This window comes from Phaenicophaeus curvirostris (genome assembly GCF_032191515.1).
Source record: "Phaenicophaeus curvirostris isolate KB17595 chromosome W unlocalized genomic scaffold, BPBGC_Pcur_1.0 scaffold_34, whole genome shotgun sequence".
Taxonomy (NCBI): Eukaryota; Metazoa; Chordata; class Aves; order Cuculiformes; family Cuculidae; genus Phaenicophaeus; species Phaenicophaeus curvirostris.
The window spans coordinates 2,614,205-2,639,723 of NW_027206663.1; the positions used below are offsets into that span (position 1 = coordinate 2,614,205).

The following is a 25,519-nucleotide window of genomic DNA, read 5'->3' on the forward strand; positions in this document are numbered from 1 at the left end:
ATATATAAGGCTATGGGAACTGATGAGATGCAGCCCCAAGTTCTGAGAGAATTGACTGATGAGGTGGCCAAACCACTCTTCACAATATTTGAAAAGTCATGGCAGTTAGAAGTCCCTGGTGACTGGAAGAAGGGTAACATTGTGCCCATTTTTAAAAAGGATAGAAAAGATGACCCTGGGAACTATCAGCCTGTCAGCCTTACCTCTGTGCCAGGGAAGACCCTCCTAGAGGCTGTGCTAAAGTACAGGGAGGATGGGGAGGTGATTTGAGGCTGCCAGCATGGCTTCACCAGGGGCAAGTCCTGCCTAACAAACTTAGTGGCTTTCTATGATGGGGTGACCACAGCAGTGGACACGGGAAAACCAACAAATGTGATCTATCTGGATTTCTGTAAAGCCTTTGACACGGTCCCCCACAACATCCTTCTCTCTAAATTGGAGAGGCATGGATTTGATGGATGGACGGTTCGGTGGATAAGAAACTGGTTGGATGGTCGTATTCAGAGAGCAGTGGTCAATGGCTCGAAGTCCAGATGGAGTTCCCTCAGGGGTCCATACTGCGACCAGCTGCTTCTTCTTGGCTAGGTGGTCTGTAACAGACTCCGATCACAAAATCTGCCTTCTTTTGGGATCCCCTGATTTTAACCCACAGGCACTCAGTCTCCTCATCACCATAATCAAGCTCGACAGTATCCAAGTCCTCTCTTACATAGAGGGCTATCCTGCCTCCTCTCCTACCCTTCCTGTCCCGCCTGAAGAGTTTGTACCCCACCATAGCTGCACTCCAGTTATACGAGTCATCCTACCACGTTTCCGTGATGGCAACAACATCATAGCCTCCTTGCCCTACGACAGCTTCCAACTCCTCCTTCTTATTACCCATGCTGTGTGCACCTGGATTATTGTGTCCAGTTCTGGAATCCTCAACATTAGGAAACACTTCAGTCTATTTCTGATTTGATGCAATTCTTTAAAGTCTTTTTGTACAACTGCTCAGCTCCTACAGCAGGCCTTTTATCAGTTCTGACTTAACCACAAAGGAAGGCTACACTCCTCTAGTTTGTTTACACATTTGCAGAATTAAGTCAGAAAAAAAATATTTTAAGACAGTGACTTGCATCACAAGTTTTCTAGACATCCTGATCTTCAATAGTGGGGCCAATACTGGATACATATTGCTACCTCATCAGAGAATAGCAGGGCAATGCACACCAAGGACATCAAATAAATAATGATAATTGGTGTGTAGCTAGAAGGAGAATGTAAACCAGTGTACAGTACCAGCCAACATCTCTAGTGATCCAGGTTACAGAAGGTTATGAAGCCACGTTGAGAACTGCAGACCTATCTAACTGAAAGAAGCTTTTTACATAGGTAGTTTAAGATAGTAATCCAAAAGGAAAAATGGGAAATTCAAGGAGACAGATCTACCAGAACAAGTCCAGTTGTTGGATAGTACTCAAGTATTCACATGCTGTCAGGCTGACTGCATTCCAGGCAATCACAATTTGCATTAAATCTGTACCCTTGCTGCACATGAAAGCTTTTTAAAATTTCAAATTAGTTCCTGTCACAGCATATTCATAAATTACAATAGCTTTTGTCAGTTAAAATAATGTGGTCTTTTTTTTAAGGATGCAGTAAATTCTCTTATGTAATCCCCAAAGAAAATGAGCTAAAGAGAAAGCAAATTAAGAGGTGTCGGCTGCAATTCTGTACTACCATAAATTTGCACTCATATTTTGTTAACTACTACAAAACTTCATGATTTTTCTTGACATGACAACTAGATTACCTGGATAGCAGGTGACATCAAAATTGAACCCATGCAGACATATCTTAAAGTATATTATGTGGCACACTATCACAGAATCACAGAATCACAGAATAACCAGGTTGGAAGAGACCCACCGGATCATCGAGTCCAACCGTTCCCATCAAACACTAAACCATATCCCTCAGCACCTCATCCACCCGTGCCTTAAACACCTCCAGGGAAGGTGACTCAACCACCTCCCTGGGCAGCCTGTTCCAGTGCCCAATGACCCTTTCTGTAAAGATTTTTTTCCTAACGTCTAGCCTAAACCTCCCCTGGCGGAGCTTGAGGCCATTCCCTCTTGTCCTGTCCCCTGTCACTTGGAAGAAGAGGTCAGCACCCTCCTCTCTAAAACGTCCTTTCAGGTAGTTGTAGAGAGCAATGAGGTCACCCCTCAGCCTCCTCTTCTCCAGGCTAAACAACCCCAGCTCTCTCAGCTGCTCGTCATAAGGCCTGTTCTCCAGCCCCTTCACCAGCTTCGTTGCTCTTCTCTGGACTCGTTCCAGAGCCTAAACATCCTTCTTATGGTGAGGGGCCCAGAACTGAACACAGTATTCAAGGAGCGGTCCCACCAGTGCCGAGTCCAGAGGGAGAATAACCTCCCTGGACCTGCTGGTGATACCATTGCTGATACAAGCCAAGATGCCATTGGCCTTCTTGGCCACCTGGGCACACTGCTGGCTCATATTCAGTCGGTTGTCAACCAACACCCCCAGGTCCCTCTCCTCCAGGCAGCTTTCTAGACAGACTTCTCCTAGTCTGTAGCACTGCACAGGGTTGTTGTGCCCCAAGTGCAGGACCCGGGACTTGGCCTTGTTAAACCTCATGCCATTGGACTCAGCCAAGCGGTCCAGCCTGTTCAGATCCCTTTGCAGAGCCTCCCTACCCTCCAGCAGATCAACACTTCCACCCAGCTTAGTGTCGTCCGCAAACTTGCTAAGGGTGCACTCGATGCCTTCATCCAGATCATTGATGAAGACATTGAACAGGGCTGGACCCAGCACTGAGCCCTGGGGAACCCCACTTGTCACTGGCCTCCAGCTGGATTTCACACCATTTACCACCACTCTCTGGGCCCGGCCAGCCAACCAGTTTTCCACCCAGGAGAGTGTGCGCCTCTCCAGGCCAGAGGCTGACAGTTTCTCAAGCAGAACGCTGTGAGAAACTGTGTCAAAGGCTTTGCTGAAGTCCAGGAAGACCACATCCACAGCCTTTCCCTCATCCAGCAGCCGAGTCACTTTGTCATAGAAGGCGATCAGGTTAGTCTGGCAAGACCTGCCTTTTGTGAACCCATGTTGACTGGGCCTGATCACCCGGTTCTCTTGCATGTGCTTCATGATAGCACTCAAGATCACCTGCTCCATGACTTTCCCTGGCACTGAGGTCAGACTGACAGGCCTGTAGTTTCCTGGGTCCTCCCTGCGGCCCTTTTTGTAGATGGGCACAACGTCAGCCAGCCTCCAGTCCAGTGGGACTTCCCCAGTCTTCCAGGACTGTTGGAAGATGATGGAAAGGGGTTTGGCCAGCACATCCGCCAGCTCCTTCAGTACCCTAGGGTGAATCCCGTCCGGCCCCATAGACTTGTGGCTGTCCAGTCGGGCTAGCAACTAGATTACCTGGATAGCAGGTGACATCAAAATTGAACCTATGCAGACATATCTTAAAGTATATTATGTGGCACACTATATCCTTTGCCAGTAAAAACTGCTGTACATAATAATATACTTCTCACTCTAAGTAGGGTGGTGGGGTTTTGGTTTTGGTTGGAATTTTTTGTTTGGTTTTGGTTTATTTTTTTTATTAGAAATTTATCACAGTCTTATGTAAGGGTTCAATTTTAACAGGTTCATGAAAAAAAGCAAATGATATGGCAAAACACTGTAACTAGCTACTGATTTTAATTAAACCAATTTGCCCAATACTGACTTCTAAATTGTTTCAGTCTACTTTCACAAACAGATTTTGCTTTTAATTAATTAATTGCTCATCTCTTAAAGTTACAGTGCAGAGAGAGAGTGCATGCACAAGCATGGGTTGCTGGCATGACAACTGGCTCAAATTCAAGAACTGCTATGTACCAAAATATCTGATCATATACAGAGGTGAAATTACTTTCCTAAACTGAAAGCAAGCTGCAAACATTAAAAATTATTTCTTGGAAGCAAGGAAAGCCTTGAAATTGAGGGGAAAATGAAATATGAGAAACACAAAAACTGATCCAAAACAAACAATGACAACTTTTCTTAGGTCAACCCAATATAAAACTTTCCTAAAAAAGAAGGGAAGTGATTTACAATTCTCCTTAAAAAAAATAAATTCTAGAGCAATAATTACACTGTCCTATTACATTTATCCTACTATTCATAATTACATGGAAAGATAGTATAACTTTTTTTTTCACCATTTGGAATCACTTCAAAATGCTTGCTTTCTACTGAAATTTAGATTAGATATTTCAAGAGAAGGACTGAATAAAAGGCAGGAGTTGATTTACAAAGTTTTCCACATTTAGTAATCTGGTCTTAAAAGAAGTTTTTCTTTTTTTTTTTTCCTCTCCTTTTTTTTAGGATTTAAAAAAAAAATATTCAAGGTCAAGGATAGCACATCAGAGTAGACAAGCACACACACTGAAAATAGTTTGTGTGTTCCCTAAACAATGCATTGCATTCCAAATCTAACAAGGAAACTGGAACGCATTCAGATGTCTTCCTTTCATAATTAAATATTTAAAATTAGTTTACTTGTTTCTGTTCTGGAACTTGGAAATATTGGTAGTTATTTCTTAAAGCAAACTGAAACTGGAATCACTGAAGATATTTTCACAAGATTCCTGTAGTCTTGGAACTAAGTCAAATAAGTCCAGCAAGAAGTCAAGACATCATTTGTCTATTCCCCTACCACAATATTGTATTAAAAAAATCTGGATTTTTAGTCATACATTTCTAACCAAATCCCAACATCAGGCTGACTGCAGAAGGCACCATGCTTGTTTTTTTGGCATGTCAGCAGATAAACTTCTCACTCTCATCGAAAAGACATAGTTTAACACAAACTTCTCCCTTTGGAAAAAGGTAACAATACAGACCAGGACAATTTGGCACCACAGGACACCAAGAAGTTAATGCAAAACTCAGAGCTTGTATCTCTACAAATAACAGCCTTAGTTTTGTATTACTAACATTAAATAAAATGGGCTTCTCTCAATTCCTCCATCCCCCAACCTCTATTGATACCAGGGATTACCCTGACCCAGGTGCAGGACCTTGCACTTGGCCTTGTTGAACTTCATGAGGTTTGCACAGGCCCACCTCTCAAGCCTGTCCAGGTCCCTCTAAATGGCATACCTTCCCTCCAACATGTAAACTGCACCACACAGCTTGGTATCACCAGCAAACTTGCTCAATCCCACTGCCCATGTCTCTGACAAAGAAGTTAAACAACACCAGTCCAAATACCGACCCCTGAGGAACACCACTCGCCACCAGTCTCCACGTGGACACTGACCCATTGACAACAACTATTTGACTGTGACCATCCAGTTGATTCCTTATCCACGGAGTGGTCCATCCACCAAATACATGCCTCTCCAAAACAATCATGATGCATCAAGGAGCTTCATAAAAATGAGTTTGCAACTCCAAGTTGAAGATGCTTTTTGGCTGAACCCTCTTCCAGAGATAAGGTGATTTTCTAGCACATAACATTTACATTAAAATCTAAAGCTGTGCAAAGTGACAGTCGATTAACTGTTTACAGAATAACAGAATCACTAGGTTGGAAAAGACCCACAGATCATCCAGTCCAACCATTCCTATCAAACACTAAACCATGCCCCTCAGCATCTCATCCACCTGTCTTTTAAACACATCCAGGGAAGGTGACCCAACCACCTCCCTGGGCAGCCTCTGCCAGTGCCTAATGACCCTTTCTGTGAAAAAATTTTTCCTGATGTCAAGCTTGAACCTCCCATGGTGGAGCTTGAGGCCATTCCCTCTTGTCCTGTCCCCTGTCACTTGGGAGAAGAGTCCAGCTCCCTCCTCTCCACAACCTCCTTTCAGGTAGTTGTAGAGAGCAATGAGGTCTCACCTCAGCCTCCTCTTCTCCAGGCTAAACAACCCCAGCTCTCCCAGCCGCTCCTCGTGAGACTTGTTCTCCAGCCCCTTCACCAGCTTTGTTGCTCTTCTCTGGACACGCTCCAGAGCCTCAACATCCTTCTTGTAGCGAGGAGCCCAGAAGTGAACACAGTATTCAAGGAGCGGTCTCACCAGTGCCGAGTACAGAGGGAGAATAACCTCCCTGGACCTGCTGGTCACACCGTTTCTGATACAAGCCAAGATGCCATTGGCCTTCTTGGCCACCTGGGCACACTGCTGGCTCACGTTCAGTTGGCTGTCAAACAACACCCCCAGGTCCTTCTCCTCCAGGCAGCTTTCTAGCCAGACTTCTCCTAGTCTGTTGTTGTGCCCCAAGTGCAGGATCCGGCATTTGGCCTTGTTAAACCTCATGCCATGTCAAGGGCACCTGAGAGGTAACACCGACCAGGAAACAGGTAATAGATTGGCTGATTAGAAGGCTAAACGGGTGGCCCAGCTTAGTGTCATCTGCAAACATGTTAAGGGTGCACTCAATGCCTTCATCCAGGTTGTGGGAAACCTCGGCTGGTCCAAGGAGTTAGAGTGTGTGAACTTAAACATTGGCCTTGAATAGATGCCCGTGTATCCTTGAAGAAGCTGGAAGGTGCCAAGAAGAGCCAAGTAAACAAGATTAGGAAGCTGCCAGGCTGCAGGTGGAATCACCCAATTATGAAGTTACAACTGAGAAGGAGTCGTCCAGTTATGAACTATTGGTCTTTAGCTAAACCAATCGTGCATAGACGAGCAGCTCAGGAATGCGCATAAAAAGTCTTGTAAAATCAATAAAGATGGTCTTTTGGCCCACAACTTCTATGTGTCGTGGATTGCCCCAACCGCATCATCTGGCGACCCTCGACGTGATCGCGGCACTTGGACCGTAGACGGTGGACCGGAGAGCTGTGAGGACTTGGACAACGGATCTGCAGAGCCATGAGTACCCAGAGAAGCTGAGTGGTGGAGGAGTGGGGCTCCAGAGCTGCAAGCTGAGAGGCGAAGGAAAAGCATTTCCAATGCTGCCAGCTTACTGGTGTGGGAGAGAGTCTCCAGAGCTGTTCGCAGAAGAAAGCACCTGGATTGAGGTGAGCTGCTGGGAAATATGGGTACTTCCTTAAGTAAGGAGGAGACAACAATCATTTCCATGTGGAAAACGATCCTGCAAAAACGGGGAGTTAAGTTAGAAGTGTCGGACTTGCGAAAAATGCTCCTATGGAGAAAAGAACAGGGATATGAAGCAACTACCGTAACTTCCTTTAATGTTACTATCTGGAAGGAGGTGGGCGATAAACTGGTTGACTCTGCTACGCGGGGGGATAAAGACGCAGCAGCACTTTTACCAACATGGCGTCTTCTTTATGAGACCCTGAATGATTTTAAGCTGCAGCAGGACCAGGCGGAGGGCATCGCTCCTGCTCCTGATACTGTACAGCATTTTGTGCCTCCCGTGTCGCTCCTTGCAGAGGAACCAATTCCAGGATATAGGCTAGATTCCACAGCATGCCCTAGAATTCATGACCCACGGAAGAGAGGGGAGCTTTGGGATGATTCTGACGATGGGATGTGCACAAGACACCCTTTCACGGCCGGCGGTAAAACTATTAGAATACCTGTAGAGCTGCCAGACAATCCAGGATCGTTGCCATCTGATACCGATAGTATAGCTCCAGTAGAGCCGTCAGCCCCACCACTTTCTCTGTCAGACAAAGGAGGACATCAGCACTGCGTAAATTTGTCAAGGAACACTCCACTCCCAGAAGAAAGGCCTGATGAATGGGACGATGAGATGTTTGGGGGTGGGGAGAAAGAGAACGAGCAAAGACAGAGTAGAACAGCAGTCGGAAAAACCTCTTGGGGGTCCCTCTTGCAGAGGAACATCTCAATTAGGGAATTTGCCTCCCGCACGTGCTACTATCCGTGCATACAATCCTCTATCTTTTTGGCAGAAGCTAAAAGCACAGGCTTTACGAGAGGGGGATTGGAAGCTGTCTGAGATGATAGATGTCCCGTTAGTAGAGCCTGATGCTGATCCTTCTGCGGCAATGGCATTTCCCGTTGTGAGGGGGGATCCAGCGAAGGGGGTAATGGATGAGCACATACCGTACTCATGGAAAGTGATTCAAGATTTGCAGAAAACTGTGGCACAATATGGTCCAAATTCTCCGGCAGCTATGCAGTTACTCAGGCCGTTGTCTATGGAAGAAATGACACCTTTTGATTTTACTATGCTAGCGCAGATAATGTTTCAACCAGTACAGTGCGCTGTTTTTACATCAATATGGGCACAGAAGGCTGAGGCCCAGGCACTTCGGAATTTACAGCTTCCACAAGACGATGCACGTTTTGGTAATGGCATGGACGTACTAACAGGGACAGGACAGTTTTCTAACCCGCAGCATCAGGCACAGTGGCATCCACTGGTTTTAGAGCAGGTCAAGGCTGTGGGTCTGGAAGCACTAATACGTACGGCCAAATTAGCTGAACCTAAAGCAAAATACACCACGATTCGGCAGGGGACTACAGAACCGTTCTTACAGTTTGTTGAAAAATTGCAAGCTGCAGTAGAAAGGCAAGTGCTTGATGTGAATGTAAGAACTATGCTAGTAACTCAGCTTGCAAAGGACAATGCAAATGATGATTGCCAGAAGATAATTGAAGCGTTGCCAGGGTCCCCACCCTGGACGCCATGATACAGGCTTGTGCCAAGGTGGGATCCATAGGGCATACAGTAACAGCCCTAGCCGCGGCCTTGGCTGCTGTGAAAACAAGGGATTTAAGATGTTTTGATTGCGGCCAGGTCGGGCATTTTAAACGAGCGTGCCCAAAAAAGAACAAGAGAGAGAACGCAGCTGGAGCAGCGGGGGCAGCAGGAATCACATGTCTTATGTGTGAGAAAAGAGGCCACTTTGCAGCACAGCGTTGGTTCAGAGGTTATCTAAATAACCAGCCCTCGCTGCAGGGAAACAGCAAGAAGAGCGCGAGGGGGCGCACGCAGACAAAAATGCTGCCGCATCAGCAAACAATCCATCCCGCAGGCATCCTCAAACACAGGCCTTTGTGACTGGCTTTCAGGGAAAACCAAGGGATCAGCCGGCATGGATGTATCCACTGCCGACACAGTAACTCTAACAACGCACGGGGTACATAAGGTTCCCTTGGATGCTTGGGGACTCATCAGAAACGGACTAAGTGCATTATTAATTGGACAATCAAGTGCTAACTATACAAGGACTTATGGTACATGCGGGAGTCATTGATGCTGACTATGAGGGACAAATTTATACTATGGTTTCCACATCCACTCCACCTGTTAGAGTGGAAAAAGGCACTCGCATTGCTCAACTTGTACCTTTTATGAGTTGTGTCCCTAGGACTGAACAGGTCACCCGAGGCACTGGAGCGTTTGGATCCACCGGACAACCACAAGTGCTTTGAATGCAAATGCTGTCTGACAGTCGACCACAAATGGTGTGTATGTTATCCATGGATCAGGCATTGCCAATATCATTGAAGGTAAATGGACTATTAGATACAGGTGCAGATGTCACTATTATTTCTCAATGAGATTGGCCTTCCTCTTGGCCTGTGATCTCTACCACTCAAGGTGTTGTGGGCCTGGGGGGAGTCACCAACGGTTTCATGGCAGCGAAACCAGTACTCATCACCAACCCGGAAGGACAAAAGGCTACTGTTCGACCTTATGTGACTGTGGCCCCTTTGAACTTATGGGGAAGAGACTGTTTGTCACAATGGGGGGTTCAGATAACCATGGATTTTCATTAGGGGTCACTGTGTTGCAGGGCGTGAAGAGACCTACACTGGCTTTGAGATGGTTAACAGAGAAGCCGTTTAGGGTGGATCAGTGGCCCCTCAATTGTGAAAAACTTATAGACCTGCGGACTTTGGTAGCAGAACAACTAGCTGCAGGTCATATTGAACCATCCCATACCCTGTGGAATACCCCAGTGTTTGTGATTAAGAAAAAAAAATCAGGAAAATGGCGATTATTACATGATTTACGTCGGATCAATGAGGTGATGGCAACAATGGGAGCTCTGCGGCCGGGATTGCCCTCACCTACAATGATCCCCATGCAGTGGGAAATTGTTGTGATAGACTTAAAAGATTGTTTCTTTACCATTCCATTAGATGTAAATGATATGGAAAAGTTTGCTTTTACAGTTCCATCAGTCAACCATGCTGAACCATCGCAGAGGTACCATTGGAAGGTGCTCCCACAAGGGATGAAAAATTCACCCATCATCTGTCAATGGTTTGTAGCTCAAGCCTTGAGCCCAATCAGAGAAAAAGATGCAATGGGGTACTGTTATCATTACATGGATGATATTCTTTTGGCTGCTCCAACATCTCAACTGTTGTCAGCAATGGAATCTGACACACGAATTTCATTGAACTGTGGAGAAGTGGTTACGTGATAAAGGACATGTCAACATGCACGAGATGTGCTGAGCTGAGAAGGCCAAAACGACCTTGACGAGAGCATTATACCATAAAAGTAAGACGACCTTGACGAGAGCATTATACCGTAAAAGGATGTTCTGGTTAGCAGTAAGAAGGAGTTAGTTGGCAAAAAATAAGGAACTTATGTAAATGTAACCGATAAGCAATAACCAATGATTAACCGTATATGCTAATGTTAGAGACATGAACCAATTAGATTTTGCCAAATGTGCTTATTGATGAACCTGAGCAATATAATGCGTGCCTTCTGATGAATAAACGAAGCTTGCTTGTCAATCATATTGGTTGTGCGAGTCTTCCCTCCAGCAAGAAAATAGCAACATTGAACCAATTCAGCCTAGTAGTGGCTGCAGAGAAGGTACAACTCACTCAGCCATGGCTTTATTTAGGCATGAGGGTGCTTGACTGCACTGTGCAGCCACAAACGATCCAGCTAATGATGGAAGTAAAAACCTTGAATGATGTACAGAAATTGGCAGGAATCATTAATTGGTTACGGCCTTATTTAGACCTAACTTCATCTCAATTGAGGCCCCTTTTAGAACTATTAAAAGGAAACACTGATATTACAGCACCGCGGTCTTTGACCTCCGAAGCAAAGCAAACAGTTGGGATGGTGGAAAGGGCAATTCAGGAAAAGCATGTGTGGAGAATTGAGCTCACTGTTGCAGTTCAGGTATTTGTTTTGATTGATGACATGATACCATTTGCAATGATCGTGCAATGGAACCCAGATTGGGAAGACCCACTTCATGTATTGGAATGGGCCTTCTTGTCTTGTCGCAACAAAAAGACTGCTTCCGGCCTGTTTGAATTATTGGTGCAGATTATCATTAAGACCCGAATGAGGTGCTCAGAATTCTTGGCAAGAGACCCAGAAAAAATCGTCTTACATGTTCAGGTAGACTATTTTGAATGGTGTCTAGCTAACAGTTCGGCATTGCAGGCCACATTAATGAATTATACAGGACAAATTGAGTATCATTTTCCTTCTCATCTGTTATGTAAGTTAGGAAGTCAGATTTGTATTGGACAGAAACAATTAAGCCAGAAAGAACCCGTGACAGGTCCTACAGTATTTACAGATGGATCAGGACGCACTGGAAAAGCAGCTGTTGTCTGGTATGATGGTCACCAGTGGCAACACATAGTCAAGCAGCAAGAAGGTTCCCCTCAAATTGTGGAACTTTGTGCTGTTACTTTGGCATTCCAGCGATTCACTTGTGCAATGAATATTGTTACAGATTCAGCTTACGTAGCGGGACTAGTCCAGTGACTGGATAAAGCACTTTTGGGAAACGTAAGTAATGCCTTATTATTTGGTGTGCTATAATCATTATGGCTGATGATTCAAAAAAGATCACAACCATATTATGTCCTGCATATTAAAAGCCATACCACTTTACCTGGATTTCTAGCAGCTGGTAATGCACAGGCTGACCAATTGGTCTCAGCTGTGGCAATGAGGCCAGTGCCTAATGTGACACAGCAAGCAATTGAATCCCATCAGTTTTTGCATCAAAGCTTTCGTGCCTTGAAACGTCCATTTCATTTAACAACTACAGAGGCCCGTTCTATTGTTGCAGCCTGCCCTGATTGCCAGGGCGAACATGGACCTGCGTATTATGGCACAAATCCCAGAGGTTTACAAGCTTTACAGATTTGGCAATCCGATGTTACCCATATTGCAGAGTTTGGTAAACTTAAATATGTACATGTGTCTATTGACACATTTTCATCAGTCATAGTAGCTGCTGCACACACAGGAGAAACAGCTCGAGATGCTATTTGACATTGGCAACGGGCTTTTGCTGTGTGTGGTGTTCCACATCAAATCAAGACCAATAATGGTCCTGCTTACATTTCCGCTCGAGTAAAAGCCTTTTTACAGCTTTGGGGGATTACCCATGTTACCGGGATCCCTCATTCTCCTACCAGACAGAGCATTGTGGAATGAGCACATGGCATGCTAAAACACCTTCTTCAAAAACAAAAACGGGGAATGGTTGGAGAACCCCCTGAAGCGCGGTTAAATAAAGCCACGTATGTACTGAATTTTGTTAACATAATAGAGGATATGCAGGAGCCACCTATGGGTCACCACTTTGAATCCCTATGTAGCACAACCACTAAGGTGAAAGACCTGCAAAGTGGACAATGGTCACCTCCGTGTGATTTATTAACCTGGGGAAGAGGGTATGCTTGTGTTTCCACAGACAGTGGCCCTTAGTGGGTTCCTACTCACTGCGTTTGGCCTGTTGTGGATGGTCCGCGCAAGTGAAGAACGAATGGTCCCACAACCGAAGCAGATACACCTCCTCTAATATGTCACGCTCTTTTCTTGTTCTGGTTGGTTTTGCCTGTAGGGATCTTTCTAGTTTGTGGGGACAGAGCGTGGGGGGTGGAATTCTTTTGAAGCTTAAGGATGGGCCATGCAGCTTTGGGGAGCTTATGTCACCAACATCCAACCTTATTACAAAAAATTATAGCAGCATCAGTACTGGCACCTGCGATTGCTGCTGCGGCCGCCTTAAAAAGCTAATGAACTTGGAATGTTGGCTAGGTAAGCAAACCAATGCTACATTGATTTCACTGAGTGGTTTGTTAACTGATGTTGATAGTGTTAGCTATGCTGTATCACAAAATAGAACCGTAATAGAGTCTCATTATTAGTTTAAGGACATGAATTTGAAGGCTTTGAGGGAATGTGTTGTATCGGATAAGGAGTCGATGGGTGGTATTAGTTGAATGGCTTGCTTAAAGGATGGGGACTATCAAGATAGTTATTATCTTTGGTAAGATATAGATTGTTGATTTGGTTCGTTGTTGTGTTTGTGTTATTAACGTTGCCATGTCTTGTGTCTCTGTTGCAAGGGCCCTGCAGCAGAAGGCATGGGCAATTTTTGTAGCACAAATACAAAAAGGGGGAATTGTGGGAAACCTCGGCTGGTCCGAGGAGTTAGAGTGTGTGAACTTAAACATTGGCCTTGAATAGATGCCCGTGTATCCTTGAAGAAGCTGGAAGGTGCCAAGAAGAGCCAAGTAAACAAGATTAGGAAGCTGCCAGGCTGCAGGTGGAATCACCCAATTATGAAGTTACAGCTGAGAAGGAGTCGTCCAATTATGAACTGTTGGTCTTTAGCTAAACCAATCGTGCATGGACGAGCAGCTCGGGAATGCGCATAAAAAGTCTTGTAAAATCAATAAAGATGGTCTTTTGGCCCACAACTTCTACATGTCGTGGATTGCCCCAACCGCAACATAGGTCATTTATAAAGACATTGAACGGGGCTGGACCCAGCACTGAGCCCTGGGGAACCCCACTTGTAACTGGCCTCCAGCTAGAGTTAACTCCATTTACCACCACTCTCTGGGCCCGGCCATCCAACCAGTTTTCCACCCAGAAGAGCGTTTCCTTGCCCAGTCCAGAGGCTGACAGTTTCGTAAGCAGAAACTGTATCAAAGGCTTTACTGAAGTCCAAGACTATATCCACAGCCTTTCCCTCATCCAGTAGTCAAGTCACTTTGTCATAGAAGGCGATCAGGTTTATTTGGCAAGACCTGCCTTTTGTGAACCCATGTTGACTGGGCCTGATCACCCAGTTCTCTTGCATGTGCTTCATGATAACACTCAAGATCACCTGTTCCATGATTTTCCCTGGCACTGAGGTCAGACTGACAGGCCTGGAGTTCCCTGGATCCTCCCTGCAACCCTTCTTGTAGATGGGCACAACATCAGCCAGCCTCCAGTCCAGTGGAACTTCCCCAGTCTTCCAGGACTGTTGGAAGATGATGGAAAGGGATTTGGCCAGCACATCCACCAGCTCCCTCTATACTCTTGGACTGATCCCATCCAGCCCCGTAGACTTGTGAGTGTCTAGTTGGGCAAGCAAGTCTCTAACCACCTCCTCATGGATCATGAGACCTTTGTTCTGCTCCTCTAACTCCTGGGTTTGCACACAGAGGGAACAACTTTCTTTACAACTAAAGACTGAGGCAAAGAAGGCATTAAGCACCTCAGCCTTGTCATTATCTCCTGTCACAGTTGTTCCATTTGCATCCAATAGGGACTGAATATTCTCCCTGGTCCTCCTTTTATTATTAATGTATTTATAGAAAGATTTTTTGTTATCTTTCACAGACTTGGCCAATCTGATTTCTAGTTGGGCCTTAGCCCTCCTGATTTTTTCTCTGCATGATCTCAGTTCCTCCCTGTAGTCCACCCAAGACACCTCTCCCTTCTTCCAAAGCTCATGGATATTCCTCTTCTTTTTGATGTCCCTCATGATCTCCCTACTCAACCAAGCTGTTTTTTTTCCCCGCTGGCTCCTTTTCTAGCACATGGGGACGGCTTGCTCCTGAGCTGCTAGGATTTCGTTTTTGAGGAGCTCCCTTGCCTTTGTGGGCTCCCTTGCCCTTAAGGACTGTCTCCCATGGGACTTTGCCAACCAGCCTTCTGAACAGTCCAAAGTCTGCCCTCTGCAAGTTTAAGGTGGCTGTTCTGCTAATGCCCCTCTTCACCTCACTTAAAACTAAAAAATCTATGATCTCATGATCACTTTGTCCCAGGCGTCCTCCAACCATCACATCCCCCACAAGGCCTTCTCTGTTCACAAAGAGCAGGTCCTGGAGGGCACCTTCCCTTGTCGGCTCGTTCACCGGTTGTGAGGAAGTTGTCTTCCACGCACTCCAGGAACCTCCTAGACTGCTTCCTTTCTGCTTTACTGCACTTCCAGCAGACATCCGGAAGACCGAAGTCTCCCACGAGGACAAGAGGTAGCGATCTTAAGACTACTCCCAGTTGTTTATAGAAGAGTGTGGGAGTGGGAGGCGGACCCTGAGTAACGATGAAATCTCAATGTGAGTATAGTTGTTCTCCTTTATTCATAAACACAACACTCCTTATATACTTATTCTAGCAGAGCACAAGCTAATAAAACAACTTACAATTGGTCCTACTGTACTGTCCATGCACCTTAAGTAGTTACAAGATTGGTTAAAAGATGTTAAGCACTGGAAGGAGGCTGGTACAATGGTCTTGAGTTTTAGGGACTTTCCAGCGCTGAGTTCTGTGCTTTTGTTATGCACTTTCTTCTATCAACATACCAAGGTCAGTTTTAAGGAGGAACGCCAGGCCTAGTCACAAGTGTTAACCCTGGATTGTTTATTGCTATCAAATCACATCCTCGGTTGTCGAGCCATCCTTCCACAGAAGAGCTCATCAGCTGCTTCTTCTTGGCTGGGTGGTCTGTAACAGACTCCCATCACAATATCTACCTTCTTGTGGGCTCCTCTGATTTTATCCCACAGGCACTCGATCCCATCATCACCATAATCAAGCTCGACGGTATCAAAGCACTCTCTAACATAGAGGGCTACCCCGCCTCCTCTCCTACCCTTCCTGTCCCACCTGCAATTTACATTATTTTCCTTCCCTAGGAGTTTCTTCCCTCCAACTCACTCCCTTGATATTCATACCTGTCCTGGTTTGAGCTAAAGTAGACTTGATTTTCTAACTTTTCAGCTAAGTCTCATCTAAGTAACTTAATTTTCTGAAATGAGGAGGAAGGGAATTGAGACATCAACTGCTTGCATTTCGATGCCAATCAAGCTGGGCTGGGGCTAGATTGTGACAGTTTATTGGTGCCCAATGTAAGGCTGAAATTGAACTGAACCCAACCAAATCAAACCCCTCCAGAATGTTCGCCCACCTAACTTGCTTGTATAGCTCAGCCAGGACTGCAGCAGACTTTTCCTTTGAAAGATCTGTACTGTGAGTATCAGTGCAGGCTGGGAGTGGCTTGGATAGCAGTGTAGGGCACTTCTGTTAGCACTTAGCTCAGTTAGTACAGTGCCAGCACTGCAAGCCTCAGGCTTGCAGTTCAAATCTTATCAGCGTGAAATTTGCAAAGTACAATCAGAAAGTACTACAATTTTTTCCTTGAGAGCTGAAGGGCTGGAAATTAAGAGGGACAGCTGGTTTATGTGGCTTTTCAGAAAACTAGTACATTTTGTCTTTGAAAAACTCTTCCAACTGTTGATTAAAATGATAATATTTACTGCAATTTACAAACAAACCCATTCCTTGGTGGGTACTCTGTTCCAAATCAGAGGGGCCCTGCCTCCAGCCAGACGGAGGAGAGAGACAACCGAGTTTATTGGACTGTGTGGATTCGATGGCCTAGCACTAGAGAACCACAAAAGTATGAAGACCTAGTAGATACTGGTGCACAGTGCGCCCTCTTGTCATCGAAACGTAAAGGGACAGAATCCATCACTATTTCTGGAGTGACGGCGGGGTGTCTCAGTGTCTCAAGAACTGACTGTAGCGGAGGCCAAAGTGAGCCTAACTGGGAATAAATGGGAAAAGCGCCCCATTGTAACTGGACCTAATGCACCGTGCATCCTTGGCATTGACTGTCTTAAAAGAGGGTACTTCAAAGCCCCAAAAGGGTATAAATGGACCTTTGGTATAGCAGCTGTAGAGACTGAGAATATTAAACAGCTGTCACCTTGCCTGGCCTTACAGAGGACCCTTCTGCTGGGGGATTGCTGAAGGCAGAAGACCAACAGGTGCCAATTGCTAACACCACAGTGCATCGACGACAGTATTGTCCCAACCGAGACTCTGTGATTCCCATACACAGGCTGATCCAACAACTGAAGAACCAAGGAGTGATCAGCAAAACTCACTCACCTTTTAACAGTCCTATAGGGACAGTGCAAAAAGCTAACAACAAATGGAGATTAACAGTGAATCATCATGGCCTGAATGAGGTCACACCACCGCTTAGTGCTGTTGTACCAGACACATTAGAACTGCAATAGGAACTGGAATCAAAGGCAGCCGGGTGGTCTGTCACAACTGATATTGCTAATGCATTTTTCTCTATTCCTTTAGCAGCAGAGTGCAGGGTGCAGTTTGTTTTTTCCTGGAGGGGTACCCAGTACACCTGGAATCGACTGCCCCAGGGGTGGAAACCCAGCCCTACCATTTGCCATGGACTAATGCAGACTGCACTGGAGAAGGGTGGAGCTCCAGAACACCTGCAATGCATTGATGACATCTTCGTATGGGGTAACACAGCAGAGGAAGTTTGTGAGAAAAGTGAGAAGATAGACATTCTGACAGCTGGTTTTGGTGTAAAGAGAAGCAAGGTCAAGGGACCTGCACGAGAGATCCAGTTGCTAGGAATTAAATGGCAAGATGGGCATCTCCAAATCCCATTAGATGGGATCAACAAAATAACATCTATGTCCCCACCAACTAACAAAAAGGAAACGCAAGCTTTTCTAGGCATTGGGGGTTCCTGGAGAATGCACATTCCTGGTTACAGTCAGATTGTGAGACCCCTCTAGGAAGTGACTCAAAAGAAAAACAGTTTTAACTGGGGCCCTGAGCAAGGACAAGCCTTTGAACAAATTAACAAGAGATCGTGCATGCAGTAGCTCTGGGGCCAGTCCAAACAGGACAAGACATCAAAAACATGCTCTACACCACAGCTGGAGACAATGGTCCTACCTGGAACCTTTGACTGAAAGCACCAGAGGAGACACAAGGTCAACCCCCAGGATTCTCGAGTCGAGGATACAACAGCCCCGAGGCAAACTATACTCCCACTGAAAAAGATATCTTAGCAGCGTATGAAGGAATTAGAGCTGCTTCAGAAGTGATTGGGACTGAAGCACAGCTCCTCCTAACAACCCTGTTACTACTTCTGGGCTGGGTGTTTGAGGGTAAAGTCTCTTCTACTCATCATGCTTCCAATGCTACCTGGAGGAAGTGGATCGCATTAATCACTCAGCAAGCCCATATAGGAAGCCCTAATCTTCCAAGAATCTTAGAAGTGATCATGGACTGGCCAGAAGGCAGACTTCGGAATGCCACCAGAGGAGGTGGTGACAAGTGCTGAAGAAGCCCCACCATATAATTAGCTATCAGAAAATGAGAAACAGTATGCCCTGTTCACTGATGGATCCTGTCATATTGTAGGAAAACACCAAAGATGGAAAGCTGCTATATGGAGTCCTACACAACAAGTCGCAGAAGTGCTGGAGGAAATGGTGAATCGAGCCAATTTGCAGAAGTAAAAGCCATCCAGCTGGCTTTAGACATTGCAGAATGAGAAAAGGGGCCAGTGCTTCATCTCTGTACTGACTCATGGATGGTAGCAAATGCTCTGTGAGGGTGGTTAAAGCAATGGAAACAGAACAACTGGCAGTGCAGAGGTAAACCCATTTGGGCTGCCACATTGTGGCAAGATATTGCAGCCTGACTAGAGAAACTAATCATAAAGGTACATTATATGGATGCGCATATACCCAAGAGCCAAGCCACTGAGGAACATCAAAACAACCAGCAAGTGGACAAGGCTGCTCAAGTGTTCCAAAAGGACTTGGTCTGGCAACGTAAAGCTGAGCTCTTTCTAAGTCAGTGGACCCATGACACTTCAGGTCAACAAGGAAGGGATAGAACATACAAATGGGCACATGACCGAGGAGTGGATTTAACCATGGATGTTATTGTGCAGGTTGTCCATGACTGTGAATCATGCACCACAATAAAACAAGCTAAACAGTTAAAGCCTTTGTGGTATGGGGGGCAACGGTTGAAATATAATTATGAGGAGGCCTGGCATATTGACTACATCACAGTCCCTCCAACTCGCTAGGGCAAGAGCTATGTGCTTACAATGGTGGAAAAAAACACCAGATGGCTGGAAACGTACCCTGTGCCCCATGCCACTGCCCGTAACACTGTCCTGGGCCTTGAAAAGCAACTTTTGTGGAGGCATAGCATTCCAGAAAGAACTGAGTCAGACAATGGGACTCAGTTCAAAAATCAGTCTTATAGATCCCTGGGCCAAAGTGCATGGTATGGAATGGATATATCATATTCCCTATCATGCACCAGCCTCAGGGAAAACTGAGCAATACAGTGGACTGTTAAAAACTACCCTGAAAGCAATGGGGGTGGCACATTTAAAAACTGGGATAAGCAGTTGGCAGAAGTCACCTGGTTAGTGAACACCAAGGGATCTACCAGTCGATATGGTCCTGCTCAAGCAGATATTCTACACACAGTAGAGGGGGGTAAAGTCCCTGTGGTGCATGAAAGGAATTTGCTGGGGGAAACTTTTTTGGTTTCTCCTGCTTTTGGCAAGGGCAAACCCATTTATGGGGTTGCTTTCACTCAAAGGCCTGGACATACTTGTTGGGTAATGCTGAAGGATGGTGAGGTTGAATGTGTACCTCAAGGAAATCTGACTCTGGGTGAGAATGCTCAATTACTAACAGTGTTTCTAAGTTGGTTTTTTTTCCAGTATAACAAGCTAGCTTCATCATCTGGCATCCAGTGACCTTCTTGATGTTAACATCTCTAACCTGCAGCCCATGGGAACAAACCACGAGGAATCCTCAACCATTCATCTTGCCCTGAGAGACTGCTGTAATGGATGGGCACCCACAGTCATGGACTTAAAACAACTATCACGTAGAAGAATCATGAATTAGCAATCTATATACATGCGTGTGTGTGTGTTTGAAGATACATGTAATAGTGACCCAAGCATGATGTAAAGAGTATGGCATGGAATGTTTTGGTTTGAACTAAATCAGAATTAATTTTCTAACTTTTCAGCTAAGCCTTGTCTAAATAACTTAATTTCGTTTCAGACGGCATGTGTCTCCAGAAGTGACAATGCTTAAAATGTAAATTATCACCAAAGTAACAGGGCACTGGTGTGCAGAAAGGCCATTGCTTACATCTTTCCCTGTGGAGATCAAGGTCATCCTCAAGCTGGTGAATGCTGCAAGTGAAAAGGGTGAAAAAGGGTTGCACCTGCAAGGAGGAATGGACAGGACAAGTGACCCCAAACTGACCAACAGAGAATTCCATCCCATGTACGTCACGTTCTATATGAAACTGAGGGATCACAAGGGTTAAGCCCTCTGCTTTGATGGCCAGTGTCTAATAAGGAGTTAGTCTGTCCTTTTGCCTCTGATCCCAGATCCATGCGTTCCTGAATCTATTTCCCGAGTCCCGCTCCGTCCTGCTGCTGAGTTCAGCCCAGGATCTTTCCCCATACCTGCTCTGCAGCACCAGCAGTGATGTAGCCATCAGGGGGTTCAATTTTGTGTATTTGTATATGTTTTATCATGTTCCCATTAATGTTATTATCACTTCATTAAAGCAGTTTTAGTTTCCAACACACAAGTCTCTCATTTCCCTTTCACTGTGTGCGTGCAGTGATTGCGTAGCACAAGTGCCTGTGTTTAACTGCCAATCAAGCCAGGGTTGGGGCTAAACCATGACAATACCCAAAAAGCACAACTACTGTGATTACAAAGCCTTATGTTGCTGTAGAAAGTACTGTAACGCCTTAAAGGAAGACCTGTATGAGCAAACATTGTCTATGCAGCAAAGACAAGCCGATCTCAAATTACAGACAGACAATACTCTAGGAGTACTTATAGGACATAAAAAAGAAAAAAAAAACTCAACCACAACACTAAGCACTTATACTATGGATGCAGCTACAGCAACAAAGTTGAGCTTACTGTACACCAAAAGCAGTCTGTGTCTTTCCCCAAGCAAGATGAATCATACCAGCAGAGGCACAGGGTCTGTTTTCTTTTTTCTTTTCCTAGGATAGCTGCATTAAGGGCTCTTGTCAGGTCAACTGTGCTATTGAGGGATCACATCACTTCCTAATCTTGACAGCAACAGCTGTGTACAGTGCTGTACACCAATTCAGGGCTAGCCTCAAACCAAATATACACTGCCTCATCTAAAGCAGTCTCCTCACTCCTGGCATATTCACTAATTTGGCCACAGTCAATTTCTAATTTTCCTTTCAGATTGTTGTATTTACTCAAAGTGCTTTCATGTTTAGACTGTAACTTTTACCAAAAATACTTGGTTTGAAATAAATTAAACACATGTAGTAGAAAAAGCTCTGTTTTATACAGTTGAAAAGGTTTGATTTGGAGTCCAGTTTATTTAAAAAAAGGAAAGCAAACAAAGTCCATGTCAGATTGAAACAAAAAAGCTATTAAAACATCAGTAAGTTAGATGCAAATGGAATTTTGAAGCCAACTTCTCTGGTGAAAAGTCTTTCAGAATGAAGTGATGCTAATTATTATGCTAGGAGAACATAATTCAGCTTCAAAATAGACTAGCAGATAACCTTACTGTTTGATTACTAAAATTATTATTATCGCATATCACTAACATGTTACCTTCCTTCTTTATTTAGGATTTTTTTCATTACACACGTTAAAGCCAGGGTGGTATGAAGCAGGAACACGAAGATTTTTAGCAGAGCATAGACAAGTTATTTAAACCCTTTCACTTGAAAGGAGTTGCCATGATAAAGTTGCCTGAATGTTAAACAGGGTTACATATATATAAAAAAAAAAAGACACTTAAAATTCAGAAGCAAATTGTTCCATTTAGCTAACACTGAACTTAAATTTATGAGTGTCCCTCAAATCAAATCCTGCATTCCCTGTTTATAGAAATACTGAGCATTACAAGTAAGGTCATTTGAATTGATTACACAATTGAAATTACACAATAACTTCACACCAGGACCCAGCCTACCTAAGTGCTCCACAACTCCCTCGCTAGGCAAACCAAAGGCCTCTGTCAGAATAAAATAGATCCCTTCCAACTGAAATAGTCTACAACAATCATCCAGTCCAACTGCTTGACTAATTCAGGGCTGACCAAAAGTTAAAGCATGTTAGTAAGGGCATTCTCCAAATGCCTCTTAAAAACTGACAGGCTTGGGGCATCGACCACCTCTCTAGGAAGCCTGTGCCAGTGTTTGACCACCCTCTCGGTAAAGAAATGCTTCCTAATGTCAAGTCTAAATCTCTCCTGATGCAGCCTTGAAGCATTCCCACACATCCTGTCTCAGAAGAAGAGCTGAGCATCTCCTTCTCCCCTTCCCCTCCTCAGGAAGCTGCAGAGAGCTATAATGTTTCTCCTCAGCCTCCTTTTCTCCAAACCAGACAACCCCAGAGTCCTTAACTGCTCCTCATAGGACATGCCTCCCAGCCCTTGCACAAAACAAAACAACCCACAACAAACCAAATGTATTTTCAGCAATAGGTATAGCATGTTTGGAATGTAGTTGAGATCCAGAAGCAGCAGTCAATTCAGTTGTATTTTTGCATATTTTCTTTTTCTTCACATTGACCCTTGTCAGTATTATTCATCTTTTGAAGATATGCAACAAGTAACTTTTTTTTTTTTGCTCCCCCTTTGAGAGCTACTCATTGAGGCCTATTCCACAAGCAAAGCCAAGCCCACAACGAGTGTCCTAGAAAAGACAGCATCTTTTATTTATCAACCCTTGGTTTTATTTTCACAGTGAATTCCTAGATCAAATGTAATTGGTCAAGAAACCCTCCCTTACATGCACTCCTGTCATTCCTTCTTGTTTGCAAATGGAAGGAAAAAGGAAAAAGATGCCTCGGCACTTCCAACCAAACTGAAAAAGTCCTACCCTTGATTTTGCCAGCCCTGAGGAACCACAGAGGCACATCAGACCTTTGGAAAAAGAAAGCAAGCCAAAAGATTAAACTTATAAGAAAGTTAACAAAATTGTAAAAGTAATTTTAAAATAAAATAGAAGTAATTTTAAAATAAAATAAAAGTAATTTTAAAAGTCTAAAATTGAAAGCCATTTAGGCAAAAGGAAAGGGCGCTTCGCTTAAGAACAGCAACAGGGCTTCCCTTCAGAAAACAGAAGGTACATTTGTAGGCTGCCTGCGACGTGAAATCCGCTGCGGACAAAGCCGAGGGGGAGCCGCATCACTGGGATCGGGACCGCCGCCACGACTCGGCGTGCCTCAGCCCCGCACGGCGCTGCGAACAAAAGGCGAGCAGCAACTGCAGCTCAGCTCAGCCACCGCCGGGGGACGGTCCGGCCCAGCATAGGGCGGGACAGAAAGACTGGCTCCGCAGAGCCGCCGTACTACGCTGCCCACCGATTGTCGAGCCGCCGGTGAGAAACAATAGCGTCTCTTGTCCGGCTTCCACATTCAAGGGGGAGGTGAAAGACGGACACAGGACACAAGAGAAAACTGAGAACACAAATAAACATGAAAATGAGAACAAAGTCTCCAGTCGCAGCCGTGAGGTACCACCGCAAGGTGATATGCCCAGCATACCCCGGCCGCACAAAGTGCAAGCATACCACCACTCCACCCCTGGAAGCTTCCCCAGGAAACTATGAAACCCTTCCCCCGCGAGGTCGCTACTGTCCCGCCGGTGGGGGCTCCTTCGGGCGGGGTACAGTCCCCTTCCCAGGCAGCCCCCTACACTGGGGCGGAGGGTACCAACCTCCAGAACCCTTTAAACAGAGGCAGGGGTGCCAGCCCGCAGCTGGTGAAGAGCAGCGGCAGCTCCCGGGGAGGCAGAAGGGGGGGAAGGTACTGTTCCAGGAGGAGGAAGAACAACGCTTTCCTCCTCACCTCGCCATTGTCACCACCAGGGGCTCATCCCAAAGCAACTCAAGGGCCCCTCCGCGCCCGAGTAGCGGCAGCCTTCCGCCACAGCAGCAGGGATTTGGTGGATCGCTCCCCCACCCTCTGTCTCGCTGCCGCCGCTGCCCTAGAAATGCTTTTGTTCACGGCTTCCCCACACACACTCCTGGGTTCTCGCAGCCTCTTTTATTTCTTTATTTTGAACCGTGGCGCATCCCGCCCTCTTCCCCCGCCGGTCACTTTCTGCTGATTCATTTTCACCGGCGGTCCCTGGAGAGGAGGGGGAGGATGAGCGGCAGAGGCATCTCCTCGCTATTGTGACTCGAGATACGGAGATGACCCGGATTACGGAGGGTGGGCGCTTGGAGGAAGCAGAGCCAAAGGGGATTACACACTCTGGATTACAGTGAGCAGGAACGACGCGTTGGGAGAGTTAAAGGGACAGGCGGGGTAGAGCAGCGTGCCCATCCCGCCTGCCGGAGACCGGGACGGCTGCTGGTGACTAGGACCGTGAATGTGTCACAGAGTGTGCCGAAAACGTTATTCCGTCTTTTTGGGTGCAAGGGGGAGAAGAGACTAGCAGAGGAATTTGCCCGGCCCGAATTACAAGGTCCGTGCAGACCGGGCCACGGTGGGCAGCTCCCCGGCCGCACTGCCGGCCCCCGGAGAGGGGCTGCTAGGGCACACTAAAGAGGTAGGGTGGCTCCCGCTGCCAGGGCCACGCAGGGAGGGAGGCAGCTCCCCGAATACTAGGCAAGCGACACGCAGGAGGAGACCCGCGGCTGAGGAGGCCAACGGCCAGCATGGCCACGGCCGGTGACTTACCGACTTGCAGAACGTTATCGACACAGCCGCCGTCTAGGAGAGCGATGCCCCTGTGGAAGGGCAAGCGGTTCTCGGCGGCATCCGCGCCCCCACCAGGCGCGGTGCCGGCCCCCACGGAGCCAGCAGCGGGATCCTCGGTGCCGGTATTAAAAGAGGAGTACATGCAGATCTCCCTCTCGCTGCGGGGGAAGGACCAGTAAACGATCCTGCGCTGCACCGGCTCCGGGATCCGCTGGAACCGCTCCTCCACCCGCTGGAAGGGCCACTTCTCCGCCACCTTGCGAGCCGCAATATCTAGCAGGGACTCGGGGCTCTGGGTCTTGCCGAGCGGTAGCAGCCCCAGGGCGGCGGCGGCGGCGGCAGCGGCTGCTGCCGCCGCCGCCGCCGCCGCCGCCGCCGATCCGGCGTAGAGCGCCCCACTACTGAGTCCGGTGCTGCCCACTCGCTGGCCCGGCCTACACCCTGAACCATAACCGCGTCTGCAGCAGAGACGTTTAGCTGTGGGAGGGAGCTGGCCACGTTCCGCCATGATCGCGACGCTTCTAAGCAAGTAGCGGAAGTGGCTGTATCCTATAAACAGCACCAGGAAAGCAACGAGCGGCCGTAAGCAATCTTGCGCTACACCCTCTCTTCCCTTATATGGCCGCGGGGGCGGTGTCGGCCGCCTTGCCTCCGGTGCGAGGCGGAGCTTTATGGAAGTCGGCGCCACAAACTTAAATAGAACAGCCTAAGGAAGGCTAGTTCCGCGCTCCTGGTGGGGGATGGTGCGCGC

General features: G+C 46.4%; 1 protein-coding gene across 3 annotated transcripts in view; it reads right to left on the reverse strand.

The window, feature by feature from the left end:
• LOC138733792 (zinc finger SWIM domain-containing protein 6-like) overlaps nt 1–25,276 on the reverse strand; it is a 167,929-nt gene extending 142,653 nt beyond the window's left edge. For all 3 annotated transcript variants that reach the window (XM_069881283.1, XM_069881281.1, XM_069881280.1), the window contains exon 1: nt 24,748–25,276. In XM_069881283.1, coding sequence (XP_069737384.1) covers nt 24,748–25,276 — 529 coding nt within the window. The remainder of the gene's footprint in view (nt 1–24,747) is intronic.
• Between the last annotated feature and the right edge of the window lie 243 nt (nt 25,277–25,519).